The following is a 12,999-nucleotide window of genomic DNA, read 5'->3' as shown; positions in this document are numbered from 1 at the left end:
AATTGGCAGAAGTTATGACCTCATTGCTGAAAATTAGATTTCGTGTTAGGATGTGTTTGACCTTGGTAGTTTTCTACTTTTTTAAAACCTTTGCCAGAATGACAAATTTAACCTTGTATTTAAGATGGCATATTATGCCAAATGGGAGACCATCTTGAAATCAGGGCAGGTGGTCCTGGGCAGGGAGATTTTAACCCAGCCACTTGAGCTTTGTGTCTACTGTATCATGTGAAATGTTGATTTAAAACACTCACTGTCTGTTAACATCTGATGGAAAGCAAAATTATTTAGTCTGCAAAATTCATGTTACGTGTGATCTGGCCAATTTTTCAATGAGCTAGCTACATTAAGTTTTCTCCAACCTTACAAAACACTCAGTTTAATCACTTCTGATCAATTGTCACATTTGATAAGGAAACAGATGTTTCAGTCAAGTGACTCTTCTTTAGGAAGAATCCATTTTTCCTGCTGACGTTGACCCCCAAAATGTTGACTCTGCTTTCTCTCCATTGTTGCTAACAGACTTGCTGAAGAACAGACACTTAATGAACCTCCTTTATGTTTGGACTTCAAGTCTACAACTGTGCACCTGTGGTCATATCAATACAAACCCAGATGTTGTGGACAAAAATCGACTGTTCAGTATCTGTTTGGTTTTACAGGAGGTAAACATTAGTTACTGTTTAATATTTCATGCTGCCCAGCTATAAACTGAATTGCCATGATAGAATTAAAAAGTAACTATTTATAGGTGAAGCTATCTTCAATGTGCCCAGCATAGCAAAATTTGAAATGTGCTTCTGGTACTGGTTTATAATTTCACTGGATCTTAGTCCAGGAGGAGATTTTGCCTTCCATTTTTAACCTTTTCAAAAACCAAGTTGTTACAAGGACTGATTAACTTTAAGTGGTCCCTTATGTGACAGAGAAGTTTCCCTTAAACGACGTTTTACATCACTAATCATTCAAATTTTAGAGGAATAAAATTCATTTCAAGGGCAAGTTCAAAGTGAAAATAGCCCAAACCCACATCACAGAGCAATTGACTAATTACCATGCATGCTTCCTCCATTGGGACCTAACCACCAAGGGATAAAATACCCCATGTAAACATATCTTTCTTTACATCTGAACTTGATTATTTATCTAACTCTTAACATCTGGTGTAAACAGAGCATGAATGAAGACATGTGGAATACTTAACTCCCACTTCATTAAGGTGCTATTTCAGAGCACTGAACATAAAGTCTATCTTGTGGACCTTAACTATACTGTTCTTATACAGTGATAGTTGATTTTTAAAATGTGTTTGTTTGAACACAATCATATTGGCATTGAGGAGAACATGCTTTGCAGCAATTGAGCGAACTGGAAAAACAGTTGATGCAAGTTTGCTAATGGATATTGATTGTGTGAGTGGCTCTTGTAATACAGTAGTATTGGTCCCTAGCTCTGAGCTAGGAGCCCTGCCTACACATCCCACCGGTTCAAGACTTTTACGTGAACAGCTCGATGAGAAAGTATTGATATTGTTTGTGGATACAAAAGTTGTGTTGACCAATGATGTGTATCGTCAACGTCACACCATAGAAAGTAATCAAATAGCCAAAAGTATGAAGAACAGACCACCACACTGAGACGGCTTTATTAATACATGAGTTTTTATTTTGCACACTTCAACAATGAAAATTACCATTGTTCATTTGACTCGCAAACTGCGTGTTGCCAATTCAAGTATGTTCTAGTATTAAAAGGGTTGCCATGATTGCTTCATTTAATTGTTCTTTATAATCTTTGTTTTGGATAATTCATAGATTTGGATAGTAATACATTTTGCATGGTTCTTCCTTGCTTTTAATGAAAGGATTTATTTTTAATGGCTGTCAGAACAAGTTGAGTGCAGAAGGTGGCCTTGTGACATATCGATGAGCTAAAAAAATGCCCTGGGAAATGTAATGTTTGATAATACTTCATATAAAAGAAAGAAGTATTGGTTGTAATTGTATAATGACTAAATACAGTTTTTATTGCTAATAATTATCTTTGACATCTGATTGATGTTACACTGTCCCTGCTGGACAAAATTAGCAGTTACAAGATTTTGTGTATTCCAAATAATTAAACGAAAATAGTTAAACCGTCACTAAAACTGACACGTTTGAAGAAGCAATTTGCTATGAATCACAGTGAAATGCATTACTACTCTGACAATAGTAAGAGGATATCCAAATCAGACCTAAGATTTAGACTATAAGAAATATAAACCCCAAATTTCAACTGGTTATCCAACAGTTCTTGATAAAACCATTTGAATTCAACAACAATTTCTAAATCTTTAAAGGGCCACTTGACAGTGCAGAAAAAGAAATAAAGTAAGAAACAAAATCCATTATACGTTAATGTATCATTGAGTGACGTAATAGTTTTGGCATTAACTAGAATGCTACATAAAATCCTCTCTGCTCACTTCTCACTTAATAATTCCTTTTTCTTCTATTTAATTGCATTGAACATACAACATAAAAGCAGACCATTTGGCCAAACAGGTCACCTAGTTCTCATAAGCCTGTTCTCTCCCTGATTCATGAAATAGCATCACTAAACTCTTGTATTCTTTTATCCCTCATGAGATTATCCAGCTTCCATAAAAAAAATCAATGCAATTTAGTAAACTTTTATTGAGTAATAGAGCCATACAACATGGGAAAAGACCCTTCAGTCCCAACAGTCCATGCCAAACATACACATAAATATAAACTGAGATAATGGGAACTGCAGATGCTGGAGAATCCAGGATAACAAAGTGTGGAGCTGGATGAACACAGCCGGCCAAGCAGCATCTTAGGAGCACAAAAGCTGACATTTCGGGCCTAGACCCTCCTTCAGAAAAGGGAGGAGGGGTGGGGGGTTCTGAAATAAATAGGGCGGGGGGGGGGAGGCAGATCAAAGATGGATAGAGGAGAAGATAGGTGGAGAGGAGACAGACAAGTTAAAGGGGCGGGGATGGAGCCTGTAGAGGTGAGTGTAGATGGGGAGGTCGGGAGGGGATAGGTCAGTCCAGGGAGGACGGAGAGGTCAAGGGGGTGGGATAGGGTTAGTAGGTAGGGAATGGAGGTGTGGCTTGAGGTGGGAGGAGGGGGTAGGTGAGAGGAAGAACAGGTTAGGGAGGCGGGGATGAGCTGGGCTGGTTTTGGGATGCAGTGGGGGGAAACAGGAGATTTTGAAGATTGTGGAATCCACATTGATACCATTGGGCTGCAGGGTTCCCAAGCAGAATATGAGTTACTATTCCTGCAACCTTCGGGACGCATCATTGTGGCACTGCAGGAGGCCCAGGATGGACATGTCATCTAAGGAATGGGAGAGGGAGTTAAAATGGTTCGCGACTGGGAGGTGCAGTTGTTTGTTGCGAACCGAGAGTAGGTGTTCTGCAAAGCAGTCCGCTTGGTTTCCCTGATGTAGCGGAGGACATAACAGGTACAGCAGATGCAGTATACCACATTGGCAGATGCACAGGTGAACATCTGCTTGATGTGGAAAGTCTTCTTGGGGCCTGGGATGGGGGTGAGGGAGGAGGTGTGGGGGCATGTGTAGTACTTCCTGTGGTTGCAGGGAAAAGTGCTGGGTGTGGTGGGGTTGGAGGGGAGAGTGAAGCGGACAAGGGAGTCATGGAGAGAGTGGTCTCTCTGGGAGGCAGACAAGGGTGGGGATCGAAAAATGTCTTGGGTGGTGGGGTCGGATTGCAGATGGTGGAAGTGTCGGAGGATGATGTGTTGGATCCGGAGGTTGGTGGGGTGGTATGTGAGAACGAGGGGGATTCTCTTTTGGCGGTTATTGCGGGGACAGGGTGTGAGGGGTGAGTCATGGGAAATGTGGGAGACATGGTCGAGGGCGTTCTCGACCACTGCGGGGGTGAAATTGCGGTCCTCAATAAACAAGGACATCTGAGATGTACGGGGATGGAATGCCTCATCCTGGGAGCAGATGCAGCAGAGGCGAAGGAATTAGGAATAGAGGATAGAATTTTTGCAGGAAGGTGGGTGGGAGGTAGCTGTGGGAGTTGGTGGACTTGAAATGGATATCGGTTTCTCGGTGGTTGCCTGAGATGGAGACAGAGGTGTCCAGGAAGTGAGGGAAGTGTTGGAGATGGTCCATGCTCCGTTCGCAATAAACAACTGCACCTCCCAGTCACGAACCATTTTAACTTCCCCTCCCATTCCTTAGATAGGATGTCCATCATGGGCCTCCTGCAGTGCCACAATGATGCCACCCAAAGGTTGCAGGAACAGCAACTCATATTCCGCTTGGGAACCCTGCAGCCCAATGATATCAATGTGGATTTCACAAGCTTCAAAATCTCCCCTCCCCCAACTGCATCCCAAAGCCAGCCCAGCTCATCCCCGCCTCCCACCTCAAGCCACACCTCCATTTCCCACCTACTAACCTCATCCCACCCCCTTGACCTGTCCATCCTCCGCAGATTGTCCTATCCCCTCCCTACCCTCACCTCTACAGGCTCCAGTCCCGCCTCTTTAAGTTGTCTGTCTCCTCTCCACCTATCTTCTCCTCGATCCACATCCCCCCTCTCCCTATTTATTTCAGAACCCGCTCCCCCTCCCCCCTTTTCTGATGAAGGGCCGAGGCTCGAAACAGCTTTTGTGCTCCTAAGATGCTGCTTGGCCTGCTGTGTTCATCCAGCTCTACACTTTGTTATCTCATAAACTAGTCCCTTCTGCCTGCATTAGGCCTGTATCCCTCCAAACCTTTCCTATTCATCTTCTTATCCAAATGTCTTGCAAAAGTTTTAATTGCGCCCATTTCCACTATTATCTCAGGAATTTCATTTCACATGCAAACCACCCTTTGTGTAATAAATTTGTCCCCATGCCTTTCTAAATATTTCTCCTCTCACATTAATAATGTGGCCCCTGGACTTGAACTGCCCCATCCCAGGGAAAAACACTACTACCATTAACCCTATCTATAACCTTCATGATTTTATAAACTCCTATAAAGGTCACCATTCAACCTCCTACAGTCCAGTGAAAAAAGTCACAGCCTATCCAGCCCTTCATTATGAATCAAACATTCCATGCCCAGCAACATCTGGTAAATGTCTTCTGAACCCTGTCCAGCTTAATAATAATCTTCCCATAACTGGGCACCTAGAACTGGACATATTACTCCAGTACAGGCCTCATTGATGTCCTGTACAACCTCAACATGACTTCCCAACTCCTATCATCAAAAGGACTCAGCAATGAAGGCAAGCATGCTAAACACCCGAGATAACAAGGTGTAGAGCTGGATGAACACAGCAGGCCAAGCAGCATCCTCCTCCCTCTCTACTGTGCGAACACCTTTTATTTTTCAACCTCCCCTGTCTATATGTGATGTAAACTTCAAAGAATTAGATACCTGAACCCTAGGTCCCTCTGCTCTACAGTACAACCCAGGTCCTACCATTAATTGTAGAAAACCTACCCCCGTTTACTGTACCAAAATGCATTATCTAAATTGAACTCCATCTGCCATTTTTCAGTTCATTGACACAGTTGGTCAAGATCACTTTGTAATCTTAGAAAACATTCTTCACTGACTGCTACACCACCAATTTTTGTATTGTCTTCAAACTTACTAACCGTCCCTTCTTTATTCTCAACCAAATCATTTATATCAAATGTCAAAGAACTCCCTGTGGAACATCACTGGCAAAAGGCCTCCAGTCTGAAAAACAACCCTCCACCAACACATTCTGTCTCCTGCTGTTAATCCAATTACTTATCCAAATTGCAATCTCACCCTGAATCTCCCATGTGACCTAACTTTATTAATTAGCTTACCGTGCAGAACCTTGACAAACACTTTAGTAAAATCCAAGTAAACACTATCAATTCCTCTGCCCTCAACATTTTTGTTAACTTTCTTACAAAACCATTCTCACTATCCCTGATCAATTTTTGCCACTCTAAACATCCATAAATCCAATCTTTCAAAATCACCTCCAACAATTTACTCACAGCCAATGGCAGACTCACAGGTGTATAGCTCCCCAGTTTCTTCTTACAACCCTTCTTAAACAAGGATTCAATGGTAGCCACTCCCCAGTCATCAGGAACCTCACCTGTAGTTATAGATGATGCAAATATTTCTGCAAGTGGTCTTGCAATTTCCTTCCTTACTTCCCACAACTTCTGTTATCATTAAAGTAGCAGCCATTCAGCTGTTAAAGGTCACTGCACCATTTAGTCTTGCAAATCTTCTACTTAATTGGTGCCCAAACTACAGCCCATTAACCATCCACATGTGCTTTAACGGTAAACAGATGGACACCTCATTGTTTAGGGTACCATGTTAAGTACAAACAAAGATGCCCTTTCTTTCCCTTGTGTATTGCTACAGGGTCACAGGCGAGCCTACCAGCAGCAACCATGGGAGAGAAGCAGTCTGTGATTGGAGGACCAGTGAGCAGCCCCAGGAGTGGTGTTACGGTGATGACTCTGGGAATAGGGGGCTTTCAGGGAGGCTCAGATGGCAAAGGGGAACTGCAACCTGGGCTATTACAGTGAGGGGACAGAGTATGATAGTTGGGCCTCTAGTTGTTTCTTTTTAATAACTTACATTGAAGTCTTTCCAGGGGATACTTGACCACTTTCATTTTTAAGCAAAATGTTAAGTGGTGGAAACTTGAGAGCAAAGTTCTGTGGATAACTTTTTTGAAGTTATAGGGGGAAGAATAAGGCCAACAGAATGAGGTAGTGTGGGGGTGAGGGTACAGAGAAAGAGCAAGGATTGAGAAAAAGAGAGATAAAAGGAAAAAGATGAGTGTGGGGAGAGAGAGCTACTTGTGAGAGGGGGATTCCCTCACTTCCAAGCTCCACTCTCGCGAATTCTCACCAAGGCCAGCTTGGAGTGTTCCCCATCAGAGGTGACACAAGGTCAGTGTCAGTGAAACCCAACTCTTTAACTTGGGCCCAATCACTATTCTACTTCCCTGGTGACCACGGAGTAGAGCTGACTCTTTTTCTTTCTCCCTAGCTCTGCTACTTAACCAAACAAAGGCAAAATTAGTTTTATTATTGGGCTTTGCTGCTTGGCATTTTTTAAATAGTCACTTCTGTTAATTACTGATTTAAATGTTCATTTTGTTGCTTTTGATGAAGTTCATATTTAATGTTGTGGCACTTTCTGAAATTTGATCTTCAGACCCCAAGGCGACGAAAAGTTGAAACGGGGCCCCTCACCCATTCCATGTGAAAAGGTTGGCCAGTCCTGTTCTACTTTAGTGGCCTTTCCTGCTCTATTCCTGAATCCCTTGATATGTTTTTTTTTAATATTTAGAAGTCTATTGATTTCAGTCTTTGAATATACTGAAAGACTGAACCACACCGCTGTCGAGAATTCTCAAAGACTCCCCACTCTCTGAATGATGAAATTTGTTCCTGTCTCAGACCTCAACAGCCTAACAATTCTTCTGAGATTGAATCCCTTGTTGCTAGACATCTCAGTCAGAGAAAATGTTTTTCCAGCATCCAACCTATTGACCTCTGTAAACATTTGTATTTTGAATAAATTCAAACTTTCATTCTCCTAAACTCTTAGAGAATGCTCTAATATAGTCATGTTATTATGTAAAGCAATTATAATAAAAAAATGAATGTTTAAGTTTATTCCTTCCCTTTTGTTTTGAGTTGGGAAAGGCATATTTATTCGACCGCCAGACTGGACAAAGGAGATGGGTTAAATTAGATCAAGTTGACAAGAAATGACATTTCCAGGAATAACTATTACCATCATTTCCATCTGTCTTCAATAAGACTTCTTTAAGTCATCTGTGCTCCCACTAAGCTCAAAGACCTCACGTTAATTCACATAATAAAAACACTAATGTATTAAAACATATTCTATAAGGAGTCAGCCAAATTATGGAGGAATTCACTGCTGATGTCAATGAATTTAAAACTACAGCCCAAGATCTTGAAAGGAATCCTGGCCTGATGTTGGCATTGTGTTCTCAATTGCTTCTTGCTCAGTAGGCATATGTATTACAATTTAAGGGCACTCTGAGACAGGTACATGTGAGATTCAGCATCTACATTTTAAAGTAAGATGTGCACTCTATGAGCCAGATCCAGTTGGTTGTTAACTACTGTGTCAGTGTGATTCAGAATTATTTAAGCCAGGAAGGAACCAGGTTTGATTCTGGAGACTGGATTTTAGCTATCAGCAGAATGAGGGAGACAAAATGGAAATCGATGGGTCCTCCCCTTTAGCCTAATCAAATGTTGCATGGCTAATTAGTGCATGAGGGGCGGGAAGATGGCCAAGCTGAGGTAGACTCTCTACTCAATTGTCACCCTAAACTGGTACAACTTGTGGCAGAGAGGTCATGTCCTTGAGAGGAAACCAGTCAAAGCTGCAATTTAAGGCCCCATTAACTTATTTTTATTGTTGAAGGCACAAAAATCTCAAATTTGTTTAGAAATAACATGCAACCACGGCTAAATGCTCAATTTAGCAACCCCCTGAACGAACCCGGATGTAGATACCCCATTCTGGCACTATGGGCTTGGTGGATCAGGCTACAGGCCTGCTGAAGTGGAGGTCAGTCTTGGTTGGTCATGCAGTACAGTCCAGACAGAGTACGTCACATCATTCAAGAATGCTGCGGGCTACACAGCTGGAGCAGACAAGGAGAGAATCTGCTGGACGCTGATGAACTGGGAGACCGGGCGCAGTCATGAGGAGAAAGATAAGGTAATGGAGGAGGAACGTCTCCTTCACCTGAATACAGCAGTGCAGTAGCAGGCTTGACAAGCCAGACATTGACACTGGGTTCCAACAGAGGAGAGTTAGGTGAGTTCATCATTAATTTACTGTAAATTTGTTGTTGATTGTGGGCAAATAGCTGCTGTTCATTTCCAGTAACAAATGCAGCTTTTCTTGTTTGCTTTTTCTTCATTTTTAATACTCACAGAATCACAGAATTGTTACAGAGCAGAAGGAAGCCATTTGGACTATTGGGTCCGTCTTGGCTCATTAAATGAGCATTATTACCGAGCTCCAGTCTCCTACTCTCTCCCCATGCTTTGCACAGTATGTTTATCCAGATAATCAATCAATACCCTCTTGAATGCTTCAACTGAAGTTGCCTTCACCACAGCTTCAGGCAGTGCATTCCATGCCCTAACTACTCACTGAGTGAAAGCATTTCTCCTCACTTCAACTTTGTTTCATTTACAAATCACTTTAAACTTGTTCCCTCTTATTCTTGTTCCTTTCTAGAGTAGGGATAGTTTCGCCCTACCGACTCTAACCAGTCCACTCATGATTTTTCAAAACCTCTATCAGATCTCCTCTCACCCATCTTTGCTCCAAGCAGAATAGTCTTTAATCTATCCTTATAATCAAAGTTCCTCATCCCTGGAACCATTCCTACAAACTGCTTTTGCACTCTCTCCAATACCAAGGTGAGCACTGAAGAATTACAGGAATACTCATGAGCGTTCACTTAGACAAACCCTGCTTGAAACAGCCCGACATTTATACTTTCTGAATTTGTGGTAAAATTCAGACCTGTGTTTCTGAATGCTGGAAGCTTTCAACCAAGAATTGCCTTGTTACTGACCAGCTTTAAGATAAGATTAGTCGTGGAAAATAATTTGTGTTTAACCATCTTCAGTACATGTTCTTTGAAGAGATGCTTTAGTGTTCTTCTAGAACAATAGTAAACATTTACATTAAAAAGATTAAAGACGAAAAGCAACGCAAGGCTCCATTGGCCAGAGACCTTCCCTACAGGTGAACAGTGAGGCAAATTAACTGTGGTTGGGCTGTCGACCTGAAAATTTGGGATCAGGTGCCAGTTATACAATGGATGTAATTTCAGATCACAGCATTTCCCCCAGTGGATTAGAGGACAAAAACGCAGTGCCAGTTGGAATCTTTTAATAATAGGAGATCTAATTTCATTTGTCCTCACTGATGAATTGTATTGTTGCTTGCAAGTACTCCTGCCAGAAAGTCTGCTGTCATGATATACCACGTTCGTCTACCCTGTGCTATCCTCATATGTACAAGCAACCATTCTGTGATGGATTATAGCAGCAGAGAAGTAATAGATCTGAATAAATAGGTGGAAGAGCTTTATACAAGACTAATCAGATGTCCAGATAAGATTGAACGTTCTGAAAACTTTGACAAGGCTGCTAAATTAAACACCAATAATTCTGTTCCATCAGCAAAGTATAAGTGAACATGTAATTTTAATTGTAAATGCAATTACATCGTATCTTGAAAGTCTGAATGAAACAATAATCCATCATAAATATGTAAATTCATTTTAATGCTCACGAGAGAAAATGATCTCATCACCCAGTAAATCCCATTGGTGTTTATGCATTGTTTATCCATTTACGCTGCCCTGTCTCACTGTTGTACACGTACCAGTTTCCTGAAACTAAAACATACAAGTTAAATGTACTCCTGTATTTAATCTTTGAGCAAATTGATAAATACAATTGATACTAGTGTACAAAGTTACTGAAAATCATCTGTTGTCATTGAAAGTTCGCATAGCCCGATGTAATTACCTGGGTCTCTTGCTTGTCCATCAAAAAATACCTGCAATGAAAAGCAAAAGATTAATTCCTAATCAAACTGATCTATATGCTTTTGGCTCACCACCATTTCTCTGGATATTTACATGATGATGCGAACTAACAAAATTAAAGAATCATCTTCTCACACCAATCCTGTGAGAATCATCTCATATTGAGCTGTCTCTATAATGTAAATAAGGATCTGGTGGGGAGGACCCCTGCCCAGACAGAGTGACTTGGTCAGAATTTCCCAGAATATTGAAGATCCCACTGGGCAATCCCTCTATATGTTGATCCCCAGAAAAGTCTCCATGTAAATTGGAAAATTCTGAGAGATCCAATGAAATTGAGTAAAATTGTTACACAGCAAAGGTTAGACTATTAAATATATAGGCAACTCTAGGGTAACTGACACCACACTTACCGCACACATCACCAACCACCCCCACCCCTGCCCCCCAGACCTGATCAACACCACCCTATGACCCAACCACCACCATCCCCTCATCTGTCCCTGACCTGATCTGACCTTCCCTGCCTCTAGGCCCAAACCTGATTCTGCTGCCCGACATGTTTCTCCCTGTCCTCACTCGGCAGCAAAAACCCCTGCCTGAGTTGAGCAAACCTGACCCTCCCATGTCCCCTCTACCATTGGACAGGACCCCATTCTCCCTCCCACTGTGGGAGCAGAACCCTCAGACCCAAAACCCACCTTGCCTGCTGGACCGGATATCTTTGACCCACCCCAAACACTGTGACTGATTGAGCCCTGAAATACAAAACCTCACTGAGCATTCCCACTTTACTACCATGCACCTTGTTATCCTACTGACGTAGCACACTACCCCCTTCCGTTGGCACCCCACTCTCCCAGCACCCCACCATCTCACTTCCCTCATGTATTTACAGTTTGACAGCATCTGTCAGGGCCTTATATGTGAGAATTCTGCAGATGACTGCTGTACAAAAGGAGCATGACTCACCTTCCTCCAACTGCTCTGTGCTACCAATGGAAGTAAAACTTCATATTATTGAGTGAACCCCGAGCAGAACCTCCTCTCAGAAATGCAGAGATCCTATTTTTCGTCAGAGCAAAGGACTAAAAAATCTAGTGCTGTGCCTTTTGAAATCCTAAGTACTTTGACAGGCCTCAAAGAGATTATAGATACTTATAAAATGAATCCAATTATCCTACAGGTCATTTGCTGTTATACAATGCATTTGCTTTACTTCCAGTTTTACTGGGACACACTGATGATATCCAGTGCTGTCCTCCCCTCATCTGTCAGCCTGTTCGTGGGGAGGTGCATTATGGAGCTGCTCCCATTCTGATTTCAATTTTTGCCAAGCTTAAAAAAAAAGACCAGATCGGAAATGCAAATAGATTCTGCTACAAATTCTGTTCTGCCAACCCAGATTTTATTACTGTCAATGTCCCAGGGCCATAAAATTAGAATGTTTTTGAGAGAATACAGAATTTATGAGATAATTGAGGAAGATCTGAACAAAATTCAGCAAGGAAAGATATGACAATGTAAATAGGTTACTTGAAGTCTGAGCACAGAACCAGAATACACAACAATAGCAATCTGCAACTGAGTCTGGAAGCACTACTCTTTCAGAGGAAACGTAGCATTATTATTTGCTTTTGATAGAAATCTAATGTAAATTGCTGAATTAATATTTAAAATGCTTGATACTGGAATCAACATTAAGACTTCTGTGCACTAAGAATCGCAAAGTCAGACATTCTTTCTTTTATATACACATGCTGGAGACATCTTCCTTTATTGTACAGAAATGAGTGAAATTGCTGAATGATACTGCACTGAAAACATTACCTTGTCTTGTTCTTCTGAAAGTTGAGACTGTTTTAGAATAGGTCTTGGTTGATTTGTGACTGATTGAGCCCTGAAATACAAAACCTCACTGAGCATTCACGAGTGCTTCATAGGTCAGAGTAAATCTTTCAGGGAAGACATGAAAGGTAGTTAAATGTCTTTCAGCATCCAATATTTTATCATGGCCTCTGTTCCTGGTCCTTGGGGAAGAGGAAGAGAGTCTGTGCTCCAGCAGCAGGACTTCCAGTTCCCTGTCCACAACAACGTGTACCAGTTTGCACTGTCTGGCATGTCTGCTACAAATTCAGGAACAATGCAGGGCTCTGGGGTGGCAGTTTTTGTCAGGGTGCACTATGGGGTTTTAAAAAAGGCTTAGGTACAAAAGGATTTCAGTTACTGCGAGGATATCCTGGCAGTGACGAGTCATCCAGGAAAGTGTGTGTTAAGTTGGGACTGGAATCAGTTATGAGGAATGTCATGGGGTGGAGTAGGTAGTTAGTGATGCCCGTTTTGTTAGATACAGTGAGAGAACACATTAGGCCTTGCAGCAAGATTCA

The 12,999-nt window shown here is 41.8% G+C and overlaps 1 protein-coding gene across 3 annotated transcripts in view; it reads right to left on the bottom strand.

Annotated features, from left to right (window-relative positions):
- Positions 1 to 10,305: 10,305 nt before the first annotated feature.
- LOC125463329 (protocadherin Fat 4-like) overlaps positions 10,306 to 12,999 on the bottom strand; it is a 110,586-nt gene continuing 107,892 nt past the window's right edge. The window contains exons 56-58 of one of the 3 annotated variants that reach the window (XM_059654792.1): positions 12,443 to 12,512; positions 10,593 to 10,623; positions 10,306 to 10,459 (exon numbers count right to left, since the gene is read on the bottom strand). In XM_059654792.1, coding sequence (XP_059510775.1) covers positions 10,395 to 10,459; positions 10,593 to 10,623; positions 12,443 to 12,512 — 166 coding nt within the window. In that variant the 3' untranslated portion in view covers positions 10,306 to 10,394. Of the gene's footprint in view, positions 10,460 to 10,592; positions 10,624 to 12,442; positions 12,513 to 12,999 lie in introns of those variants that run through there. The other 2 variants (XM_059654793.1, XR_009447241.1) reach the window with 2 other exon arrangements.

Source organism: Stegostoma tigrinum, chromosome 25 (genome assembly GCF_030684315.1).
Source record: "Stegostoma tigrinum isolate sSteTig4 chromosome 25, sSteTig4.hap1, whole genome shotgun sequence".
NCBI classification, from domain to species: domain Eukaryota; kingdom Metazoa; phylum Chordata; class Chondrichthyes; order Orectolobiformes; family Stegostomatidae; genus Stegostoma; species Stegostoma tigrinum.
The sequence above is the reverse complement of the archived record's forward strand: the minus strand, read 5'-3'. Positions and strand labels throughout refer to the sequence as shown.